Source organism: Macaca thibetana, chromosome 5 (genome assembly GCF_024542745.1).
Source record: "Macaca thibetana thibetana isolate TM-01 chromosome 5, ASM2454274v1, whole genome shotgun sequence".
Taxonomy (NCBI): Eukaryota; Metazoa; Chordata; class Mammalia; order Primates; family Cercopithecidae; genus Macaca; species Macaca thibetana.
In genome coordinates this window covers 47282153-47294951 of record NC_065582.1, presented here as the reverse complement: position 1 = coordinate 47294951, position 12799 = coordinate 47282153, and the positions used below count along the sequence as shown (strand labels likewise).

Below are 12799 nucleotides of genomic sequence, written 5' to 3'. Positions count from 1 at the left end.
GAAACACACAAAAAACTGCCTTTGTTTTTTACCCCTGACGAACAGATAGCTGCAATGATAGAAGGCCACATCTCTCCCCAGATGCTGTCATTCACAAATTGCTCATAATTCCCTGTGGGTCCCAACTCTTTCAGAATATATATCCCCCCTATAAAATAGCCTTAATACAGAGTTTTGTTGAATCTCACCCTAACAATGTAAATTAACAGCTTATATTTCCACAGAGAGGGGACAAGGACAAGACTAGAAAATCATCCCTCGGCCCACTCTGAGACAAACACACAATTGACTTCTTTTATTTTAAGTAAAATGTAGATTTACTGAATATTAGAGGAATGAATAATTGACTATTCCTGTTCTCCCTTTCACATATAAAATGTAGATTCACTGAGCACTAATGAAAGCCTTACTGTGTGACCACTTACCTCATTGCCTACCCTCCCCCCTGTCTTTTTCTCTCTTCTTCCCCTCCTGCTTACTCTTTCTCTTTTACATATCGGAGTCCTCAAAACCCTCTTTGGAAAAGGCAGGGGTCACAGATACTCCTCTAATTTGTGCTTTTTCCCAGGTGCAGCCTCAACCTTGGTAACATAAACATGTAAATTAATTGAGACCTGCCTCAGTCATTTTTTTTTTTTTTTTGGCTTACATTTGTGGAATCTACATGAGTCAAATTCACAGAAGTAAAGGGCAGAATGATGGTTACCAGAAGCTGGGGAAGGGAAAGTTCAGGGAAATGGGAGGTACTCATCAAAGGGTACAAGTTTCCATTAGCCAGGAGGAATAAGCTTCAGTGAGCTATTGAGCAGAATGGTCACTATATAATAGTCCATTGTAGATTCCAAAATTGCTACAAGAAGAAATTTTAAATATTTTTACCACACACACAAAATAAGTATGTGACGTGATAGATTTGTTAACCTGATTAATCATTCCATAATGTAAATATATATCAAAACATCACATTGTTCCCCATAAGTATATACAATGATTGTTTATTAAAATGATTTTTTAAATGCTCCATTATTAAAAGGTAGAAATTATAGTGTATAAAATTCATTTTCCTAAAAGAAACTACTAGCAGTTTCTAAGTCTATCACATGTGCTTCAATGGTCTCAATAAAACAGGCGATTGCATTCCTAAGAAAGAAATTTAGGCTAGTATTTATGTAGAGTTTCTCTGCCTTAGTGAAAAGGAACAGAAGACAGAATCCTGGACGCATGTTTATATGCATCAGGCCTTTATTCTGTGTTTCAGGAAGCAGCTTCTCCTTCAGTTGCCATTGTCCCTCCTCCAGAGCTGTTCCTTCAGTGAATACTATTTCCTGCTTCTCTCTCCTCCATTTCATAAGGCACAAAGTTCTTGTTAAATCTTCCCTCCTTCACATAAAGGTGAAATACAAATTAAAATTGCATATCTTTCCAAAGAGGGTTTTGGGAGTAGAGAACAAGTTATTTTGGGTAACAGCCCTCTCAGAATCTTCTGGCATCTCACATAGAGTTAAGTGTGGTAAAATGTGACAATGATCAATACTTTTGTTCCAACTGAGAAGAGGCAGTGTCAACCAGGGAGCTGGCAGGGAAGAGAAAGGTGTTTCTGAATGGAGCATTGCTTTGCATAGTTCCAAGCAAATGGGCCCTCTGATTCAGAGGCTGAAACACACACATTGTATTCCAATTTCAGAATTGGTGTCTCATTTAGGTTTTGATAATGAGATTTCAAACCCCACAGAGATGTTGGTGAGACAGGCACCTGGCAAAGCTGATCATTTTTAACTTAATTTGTACAATGAGCGGACTGAGATCCTACCTTTTGTCCCTGTACATCTGTGGTGATGTGGTCGGCTTCCCCATCCTCAATCTCCCCCATCTTCACGACACTGACTTCTATGGTGCCAACCACTTTGCCACCATCTGAAGTTCTGCAACAAAAAATACACAAAATGGAAAGGTAAGAAGCTTCTCTCTTCCCCAAAAATATCCCAAACACATTTGTTTCTGAAAACCACTAGCATTGTTATTTACTTACAAGACAAAATCTGCATAAAACACAGCAAAACATGTTAATAGGGTAGGTGTTTTTTGTTTTGTTTTGTTTTGTTTTGTTTTTGAGACCGAGTTCCACTCTTGTTGCCCAGGCTGGAGTGTAATGGCGTGATCTCAGCTCACCGCAACCTTCGCCTCCTGGATTCAAGTGATTCTTCTGCCTCAGCCTCCCGAGTAGCTGGGATTACAGGCATGTGCCATCACGCCTGGCTAATTTTGTATTCTCCATGTTGGTCAGGCTGGTGTCAAACTCCCAACCTCAGGTGATCCACCTGCCTAGGCCTCCCAAAGTGCTGGGATTACGGGCGTGAGCTACAGCATATTGTTTTTAATTTGAAATAAAAATTATTCATGAATGTGTGAGGTAAGAGTACAGACGGTCAAAAAGTAACTAGGAAGATGAAACCTCCTAAATGTTCTCAGAGGTAACCTCAAGGAAAGAACATTGTGTCATAGATCAATACCCTATTTGGAACCATCAAATCTAAAACAGCATAAACTACAGCCCATCTATACTAACTGCATGAGATACATATGTGCCTATCACAGAAACTGCGGCCAAGTAAAATAGAAAAGAGTATAAATATTCTTATCTTCCTCTATGACTGGGCTATTGGCTACAAAATCTGACTTTGCACCTTTTCCCTAACATTTTTCTTTATATGCTACTAAGTAAAAAAGATTCTCTCCTAGCAAACGTAAGAACATGTAAAGCAGAACACAACCCAAAGGTCATTTAGTACAACTCTCTACCTTTTCAGATAAAGAAATTGAGACTCAAAAAGATGGAAAGACCCTTCCAGGGTAAAGAAGTGGCAATTTCAAGTTTCTATCTTCTCCAAGTCATCAACAACTCTTTTATATTCAATGATAATAATATAAGATTTTCACCATCATTATTTTTAGCAGCATAAAACTTTTATGTTTAGCAATAATAATGAAAGCTAAAGATAAGTTTAAGAGCCACACTTTAAGATTCTCTAGTTTCCTCTTCTGAGCAAGAAAAATTACAGAATAAATAGTGCCATTATACCATGGAAACACTGCAACATATAATTATATTTTTCCCTTGAGCCTGTTGTGAAAATAGGTAGCAAGTCACCTCGTAGATATGATGTGTTGCTGTAACTTCTATTTGAGTAGAATTGACTGAATAGTCATGTGATGTCTCATTTTCTTCATCAGTCACATCTTTCATGAAATTTGTTTTCAACTTTTACCTGAACACCAATGTTACCTTTCTTTTAACTAATTCCTTCTAAATACTGCTTCTTTTTTATTAAAAGTCTCAGAAAGGAGAAGGGGCATTCCTATGAGTAGTTTACCAAAATGCTAATTAATATAATGAATAAATTAAGTGAAAAGAAAAACTGACTCTACTACTAGATAAGGTACAAATTAAAATACAACTTTTGAATTAGGTTTTTTAAGAAAATTAAAAGAGAAAATATCTGATAGCATGTACACAGCTAATGTCATGGTGCAATAAAATAAAGAAAACTAAAACAGAAAAATAACAGTGATTTATTGTTAAACAGATTTTTTACTAAAATATGAAGTGAAATGTTTCTTGGTGATTTTGAAATCAGTGGAAATTATAATGTTGACTCAGTTGTTTGAAATTAATATAGAAAGCAAGTATTTATCACAAAGATGATGTGTAGACAGGTGACAGTATGATCTGTGAAGAAAACTATATTAACTCTAATTCTGGGATGGCTTTAAATAATTCGTTATATCATTTTTCCAGTGTGTCATATTCTCATTTGAATATGATATAATAACTTGTGATAAGTCATGGTGAAGCATGTTTCTGTATAATTTTTCAGTACTTAGTAGTTAAATAAAGCATATAATAAGGACCTTCATGGGTACTACTTAAAAATTAATTTTGTAGATATTTGCAGATTTCTTTTTGAAAAGAAACAGAAGGGTTGTGTAATAAATCGTATATGTCATATTGGTTAAAAGTGTGAACTCAAGAGTTTGAGTTATCTGCTAGCTGTGTGACTTTGGGCAAGTCATTTACCCACATGAATGTTTGATATGTTTGATTTTCTCATTTGTAAAATGGAGATAACAATAGCCTTGTTTTAAGAATTAAATTATGGGAGATGATTAAAGTGCTCAACACAATGTCTTACACAAGATAATTGCCACTTCCACCCCATCATCTTAATAGTAGTATTGGAACAATAACACTAGCAGCAAAAACAGAATTGCTACTGTTATTAATGTATTAAATTATATTTAATTTGATGTTCTCAAGAAATTTTACTGAAACCGATATCTGCGACTATAGTAAAAGGCTATAGGATATCATGGCATATGCATCTCAACAGTGATTAAATGCTCACTGGGGATACAAAGACTTTGTAATAAGAGGATGTTATGATGTTTACATTCCTAGTGGTGCAGAGAACACAAATTTACTAACTACAGTGCAAGTGAATCAATCAAAAATACTAAAGTAGACGAATAATCAATGAACTATGGGAGTGAACTTGGGAACTACAGCTCTGTCTTCTCTTTCTTAAAGCATTTGGCTACTTTTTCAATGATTTTCCTTCCTTTTGGGTTTCCTATGTTTCCTTATCTTCTATAGGCTTTCACTTAGTGCCTGGGTGGAATCAAAGCAAGGAACAATCCTAATCTAGTGACACTATAAAATTCTAGCATAAATTTTTCCCCAAAACCATTTTGAATGGGCAGCTTTTTTGCATGCCCTAAAGCATGTTTCCTCAATTGAACTTTGCGGAAAAAACAGAATGGTAAATCCAGGTTATAAACCAAAGAACTAAACCCAAGACATCCAAAATGTGGTTCACCCTGTCACTGAACTAGAATGTAAAATGTAGAAGCCATTCCCTATTTATTCCGTTATAATTTACCATACAAAGAATACAGATATCCACACTTCTTGTCAATTAGGAGAGTCACAAATGAAATATCTATTTCATGTTTCCAAAGATTTTTTCAAAGATGACTTAAAGATTTAGGAAAAACATTCTTAAATGCTAAATTATGCTTTCAATTTATCACCTTTCAAGTTGGAAAGGCTAGTAATAATAGCTTAATCATTATTCATCACCAAAATTCTCCTAAATTTTATCTTATGGAAATTTATCACATCTGCATAGAAGATATATTAGAGAGTTCTGTGCTAGGAATCAAGAAATCCAGGTTCTGCTTCCAACTCATCCACTAACATCACTTCAGTTCTCTGGATTTGTTTCCACTACTGCGAAACAAAGAGTTGGTCTCTAAAAGCTGTTCCATACTATTAGCACTCAAACCTCATGCTCTAATCACTCCTGTGATTTCATCATAGAGCATCACAGATTGATATGGACTCAGCAAAAATCTCAGATCAATTCTAGCCTCTCTTCCTCACTCTACACCTTCCCATTCCACTTTCTGCCAGACAAACCAAATGCATGCCAAATCTGGAAAGTGACTTAGCACTTATAACCAAATTAAAAAAGAGCTAGCTTTTCTTATATTATATAGGTCATACAATGTATATAGCAATTATGACATTGGATCTTGGTATGTTTACAAGGATACAAATTTGATTGAACCCAAAACAGAAGTGATCTTCATACTCTTACCTTTCCTAGCAATTTACGTAGCAGTAAGATGGGGCTGCAGTAATCAATATCTCAATCTACTTAAGGAAAAAAACCATGTCATTTCAGACAGTGTATTGCCAGGTCATTACCACTGTTTAATGCAGAAAGCAGAGAGAGAGAAGTAAAAGATAAGCAGTTCATGGCTGCTGGGGTATTTCAATCACAATGTCAAGTTTCTCTTTCCCTCAGAAGATAGACTTAAATATTTAACCACAATAAAAAGATATGGAAGACAAAGATGGGGAAAATTTCAGCAACACAAATCTACATTCCCTTCTTACCTAGGTTTTCAGCATATATAATATATTGGTGATTAAGGTTCTTTAAAATTTGCCTTTAAAATGACTCCCCTAATACTTCCTAATGAAATATTCAATCTCACATGCTGGAACACATAAATATTTTTAGAAGACTAAAGGAAAGGGAATGTTAAACAGTCTTCTAACAAAGGACAATTTAATGATACTTTTTTCTAAACTTCTTTCTCACCTATTCTGCCATCATTAATAAAGGGAAAAAAAGAAAAAAGAAAAACACCTCCAGAAGTGTTAAACAACAAAATGTAAATAACTTCTCAATTTTGGAAATGCCACAGAGATACAAACCAATAAATGACTCTGTAAACATCCAGGGACAAACCATCATTAGCACTGTCAGTCTTTGTGAATATAAAGTAGTTCTGTTACTATGCACAGGAATCTTCAGCTGTGAGACATGCCCTGCATTTAAACCATCTAGACGTGTAACCAGAGATGGAAATCTCACCCAAACATAAAAATAAACAAGGGCCATAAGTAAACAAACAGATTCACTGAGTGAGTGACTGCACCCTGATGATCTTTCTGGTGACTACAATTATACAGCAGTGCTGGATTTACATAGGGCTCACATAAATTTGATTTATATTTAAGTACGTATAACTAAACACCTCTATTCTGGCTGAAATTCACAAATGTCAGAAGCCATATAATGCTTTCAAATTAACAGTAAAAGCTTTTCAGTGTTGTTTAATATTAATAGCTTATACTCTAGGGTTTATTAGTTTTCTGCTCTTTTTTCAGTATAGGCTCACCTTCAGACATTCCATCCATCATCATGAGCTTTAACTATCCTTTTATGAAGATCTACTCCAATCCTATATTCCCAACTTGATCTTGATTTTCTGATCTAGAACTCCAAATTCGCTTTATTCTGATCTCGTGATTTTACATTCTACAAGCTTGAGACCTAACCTTTCACTCCCTCAAACCCAAATTCACTTACCTTACTCACATGTCATTCTCCAAAACTGAAAACCAAGAAGATTTCATCTCTGCCTCTGCCTTGCCCTTCCTCTCTAATCAGTCACTAAGCCCTACTTGTTCTTCCTCCATAATGTCTATTTCATGTGTCCCTTCCCAATAGCAACATTCCAATTAGTTTTATCACTTCTCCTATGTTATCCCTGAAGAACCTACTTCCCATCCTCCAGTATCTGTTTCTTCCATTTCATTCATGTCAAGTTTTCATCTTAAAGCTCTGCTTTCACTATTTTATTTTTTTGCTTTAGTATATGGAAATGAGTAGTATTGTTTATACCGCCTGGGCCACAAAGCTTCAAGAGCATGACATAGAAATGTTGATCATCATCATTTTTTCAGACTAACTGGCTTGTAGATTACTCTTTACTGCTAAAAACGGTACTGTACAAATACGAAGAATTATACAAATACAAATAAGATAAAGCAATTTTTATCTTCCTCATGACACTATTAAAAATATATATTTTATTTGGAAATTTGTTACAATGCTAAATGTAAAATATAAATTAGCTCCTTGAATTAAGAAGTATTTTATCATCAAGGTGAGAAAATAAGGTTGGCATCTTGTAATTGTCTTGTCAGGATTCCAAAATTGCATTAAAATTAACAGGCCATTCTTCCAGTAGTAAGGTGGTATTGCATTATGATTTTGATTTGCATTTCCCTGATAATAGTGATGCTGAGCATTTTTTCATATTTTTGATAGTCATTTGTACATCTTCTTTAGAGAACTGTCTATTCATGTCCGTAGCCCAATTTTTGATGGGATTGTTTCTTTTTTTTTTTTTTCCTTGCTGATTTGAGTTTCTTGTGGATTCTGGATATGAGTCCTTTGTCAGACATATACATTGCAAAGATTTTCTCCCACTCTGTGGGTTGTCTGTTTACTCTGCTGACTATTTCTTTTGCTGTGCAGAAGTTTTTTTTAGTTTAATTAAGTCCCATCTATTTATCTTTGTTTTGTTGCCATAATAATCTTAAATATCACTGAACCAGCAGTAAGTTTACCATTTCTTCCCTTCTGGTTTCTCCCAACCTAGATTAGACACAGCTCGAAATGTAAGTGTGCGCATTGGTGTAGACAGAGAGAGCTCCAGGAAAATTCCTTTAGTTCTGACTCAGGGGCAGGAAAGTGGTCTCCTAATATTCAGAAAAATGAAGGGAAATCCATTTTCCTCTCTCCACTCTCTCAAGCCCTAGCCCTCAAGTAGTCTTGCAGTGGCAGTGATGGCAGTATTTAGGGCTCACAGGGACCTAAAACTACGAAGGACAAAAAGTTTCCTCTCTGATTGGAGAAGCTGTGATCCCAAGAGAGTGGGGTGAATTCCCTTTACCTTTCATTTTTCTCTATTCTCATGGCCCCAAGAAGAAGGAGGAGTTGTACAGAAGAGTAGGTAAATAAAACCCAAGCTTACTGGCTGAAGGATCAAAAAAGGAAGCCACAGGAAACAGGAAGTATTCGGGAGATTGTGGAGAGGAAGAAGCTCCGGAAAGTGACTTCTTAATATTGTTCATGAACTCTGGGCCCGCTCAAAGTTGTGCATGGAAAGGTCTGATACTAAAAAGTATGTAAGAGACTTTGAGAAAATCTATGAACCAGAACACCACAAAGGTCTTGGCTGTCACCCGAATGACAAATATGAGGAACAGGTCTGAATAACACTATAAAAATTTTGAAAACAGAAGTGAGATTGATACCACAGGTTTCACAGGACACAAGGTTAATGCACAAATATCTGGCAACGAACAACTGGAAATTGAAATTTTAAAAATTCAGTAGATCCAAAACAAATAAAATGTTTAGGAGTGACTATAACAAAATACATATAAGATCTTTATGCTGAAAACTATAAATACTAATAAAAATTACAAAGAAGGTCTAAATAAATATACATATAGACATACACTATGATCATGGATTGGAAGATGCAATTTTAAAAGTTGTCAATTCTCCTCAAATTGATCTACAGATTTAATGTAATACCAATCAAAATTCCAGTAATATTTCTTGCAGATATCAACAAGCTGATTTGAAAAGCAACAAGGAAAGACAAAGAAAATAGAACAGCCAAAACAGTATTGGAAAAAAAAATGAAGGAACTGAACTAACTGATTTTAAGATATACTGTAAATCTAGAGTAATTAAACTCTGGTTTTGAAATGGAAAGACGAATTGACAAATAAAATCAAGATGAAATATAGCCAATTGATTTTTGACAAAGTTACAGGCAATGGAACAAACTAAAAGTAGTCTTTTCAACAAATGGTTGAAATTGTTCCAACAAATGGAACAATTAAATATCCATTTGGAAAAAAAAATACTCTGCTTAAACTTTACAAATTAAACTAAAACAGTTAACTATGAAATTCAACACTTGTATGAACAGAGTCTGTATCCATAGTCCAGATACAGAACTTTTCCATTACCACAAAGAAACCCCTTCCTACTGCCTCTTTGATTCATAACTCCACCCACACCAACCCCTGGCCACTATTGATCTGTTTTCCATCAAAACAGCTATTCCTTTTTGAGAATGAGATTGAGTAAATTGAATCATATAGTACATAATCTTTTGGGATAACTTCATTCATTCAGTCCAATGTTAATGTTAATTTATAAAATGGGATAAATGAGAAAGGACACATCCATTTTCTCTAATAAATCAATAGCAAAACAAACAAACAAAAAACACGCAGCCATTTAGTCTGGGAATACAGAAATCATAATACTAAAATGTTATCATCTTCCATGTCAAGCAAATCTAATTTCTGACATTTACTTGGGATGTTAAAGTGTGGATTTTATCCCATGCACTATAAATTCAAAATATCTAAAAACATTAGAAATTTCATATAGGAAAGGAAGAAATTTCACTTGAATAGTAGGAAGCATTTCCTAGAGACTAGATCCTCATCCAGGAGGTGCAATATATTTACCAAGTCAGTGACTCATAAATCAGCTGGCCACCTATCATCTAAAATTATCACATTTAGACCTACAGAAAAGAAACTGTTGCTGAGACTTTTTGTTAGGTTCATTTATTTCGTTTTTTTTTTCTTTTTTTTTCTTTTTTACTTTTGAGTAAGAGAAAGAGGAAAAGAGTGCTACACCTCTTAAACACAGACTATTGGGAGAGGAAGATGATTGTGGCAAGAAAGATACATGTTACAGGAGGTTATAGACAGACGACTGGGAATACCTGACTTCCTGTGGAAATTTTCAGAAGCAAAAAATATATACACTTATAAGCCCAGGTGAAACAGTTTTGATAGATAGCTAAGCTTTTTTTTTTTTTTTCTTTGCTTCTTCAACAAAAACTTTTTACATGAATGGTTTGTAAACATCACAAAACCAATCAAAATGCTTTTAGACACTCTGAAAACATTCCATAGATAACAGGTATGGAGAACTGGAGTATTAAATTATTAAACAATCAGTATTAAATACTAGTGATGTGACAATATTTAATATTCAAATTTTGAATTATATATAGAGAGTTTGTATGCTTTTGGGTTTTATGTCTTTTTAATAGTAGGAAAGAATGCAGAGAGATGTCGAAAATAAAAGCTAGTATTAAAAGGTCAAAGTTATACAGTATTGAATATAATTTTAGAGTGTAATGTATTCAAACCTGTGCAGCCAGAAATTCACTGAGCTTTAAATTACATATTGAGGCATGTACTCTGAAACTGAGCAGTTCTTAATCCCTATATTTTCATGCTTAATTGCATTATGATTTGTTTTAAATGTTTGTTACTCCGTTATAAAATCCTGTGATTTTTAATTTTTTAAATTCTCATTTAATCTGAGAACACATGATAAAATCATTTTTAAAATACATAAAAAGCCATAGAGATGTAAAATTAAGGTCAAAATTACAGAAAATACTAATTATTTCACAAACATTTATTAAGCATTTACTAGTACTATTAAGCACTAATCCATGCACAATAATGTAACAGAACAAAACAAAATTCTGTGCCCTCATGGAACTTATATTCTAGTGGCAAACAAATCTGATATGTCAAAACATGAAGAGTGCCATGGAGAAAAATTAAGCAGGGTAAAAGGTGGATGAGTGCTGTGTTGGGGCTGCTACTTTGTTTTCAGTGGTCGAGAAAGGCTTTTTAATAAGAAGACATTTGAACACACACCTGAAGTGTAAAGAAATGAGTCATACATCTTTCTCAGGGCAAGATTTTTCCAGAGAGAAGCAGATGATCCAAAAGCCTTGAAGTGAATCCTGGTTACCCTATTTGAGAAACGGCAAAGATGCCAATGTGGCTAAAGCTAGATAGGTGGGGAAGAAAGCACTAGAAGACCAAATCAGATGGGCATGTATTAGTTTTCCATTGCTGCATAACAAATTTCCATAAATCCACTGACCTAAACTCTGACTGGACTTATTATCTCAGAGTTTCTATAAATCAAATGTCCAGTCAGAGTCCTCTACTCAAGGCCTAACAAGGTTGAAATCAAGATATAGGCTGGACTGCATTCTTATAAAAATCCACGTTCTAATTAATTCAGGCTGTTGGAAGAACTTATTTTCTTGTGGCTTTAAGACTGAGGTTCCCATTTTCCTGTTGGTTGTAAGTGAGGATAACACTCAGTCTCAAGGCCCTTCTTGCCATAAGACCCTCTCCACTGGCAATTCACAGCATGGTGGTTTGCTTCCTCAAGGCCAGCAGAATTTCCATCTCCAGTCTGCTAAGATGCTGTCATATGCATGGTTATCCCAGCCACCTGTGTATAATTACAGGCAGCATATATTCACAGGCCCCACCTGCACTCAAGGGGAGGGTGTTATGTAGAGCAGCTACACCAGGGGCTGAGAATCTTGGGGAACATGGTAGCATTCTGTTGACCACAGCAATGTGGAGTGAGATAATGTAGAACTCTGAAGAAAACACTGTAAGAACTTTGCCTTTTACTTTGAGTGAGGTCAAATAATCAACAGAAGATTTTGGACTGACAAGTTTTAGACACATCTTCGGCTGCAATATAGAAAATAAACTGTAGGGGGCAGAGAGGATCATGAAGATGAGGTAGGAGAAATTAGGAGGAAGGGGAGATGTGTCCGATTTTAGTTTTATTTCAAAGGTAGAGCTAATAAGATACTGTGACTGACTGGCTATAGAGAATATGAGAAAGAGGAATCAGAGACTACAGAGATTTTGCCCTGAACAATAGGAAGGGTAGAATTGCAATTTCCTACCTGGGGAGACGGCGAGGACAAACAGAATTTGGGGGCATGGTGGGCAGCAGGCAGGAATGAGGAGTCCAGTTTAGCAGATTTTTAATTTGAGACACTTATTTAGTGTTCAATTATCATTAGGTGGTTGGATATTAGAGTCAGGAGTTCAAGGAATTGGCCAAGGCTAGAGCTATAAGAACAGTCATGCATTGCTAAATGACAGAATATATTCTAAGAAAGATGCCATTAGGCAATTTTGTCCTTGCATGAACATCATAGCATGTACTTACATAAACCTAGATGATATAGCCTGCTACTTACCTAGGCTATATGGTATAGCCTGTTGCTTGAGGCTACAAAGCTGCACAGCATGTTACTGTACTGAATACTATGGGCAATTATAACACAATGGTTAGTACTTGTGTACCTCAACATAGAAAAAGTAGAGAAAAATATGGTGTTATAATCTTATAGAACCAACACTGACTGCAGAAACTGGCTCTCTTCCCTGCAACCCTGCCAAGTGACTGCCCTTCGTACCTGGTATAGGATAGGCATCCTCCAAAAACACTTCTGGATTTCATGGCCTCAGACATGGTATATCTGAGGCCATGAGCCTCAA

The 12799-nt window shown here is 35.4% G+C and overlaps 1 protein-coding gene across 8 annotated transcripts in view; it reads right to left on the bottom strand.

Annotated features, from left to right (window-relative positions):
* The window catches only part of INPP4B (inositol polyphosphate-4-phosphatase type II B), an 817532-nt gene that overhangs the window by 232304 nt on the left and 572429 nt on the right, over window positions 1–12799 (bottom strand). For all 8 annotated transcript variants that reach the window (XM_050791144.1, XM_050791150.1, XM_050791147.1 and 5 more), the window contains one exon: window positions 1811–1922. In XM_050791144.1, coding sequence (XP_050647101.1) covers window positions 1811–1922 — 112 coding nt within the window. The remainder of the gene's footprint in view (window positions 1–1810; window positions 1923–12799) is intronic.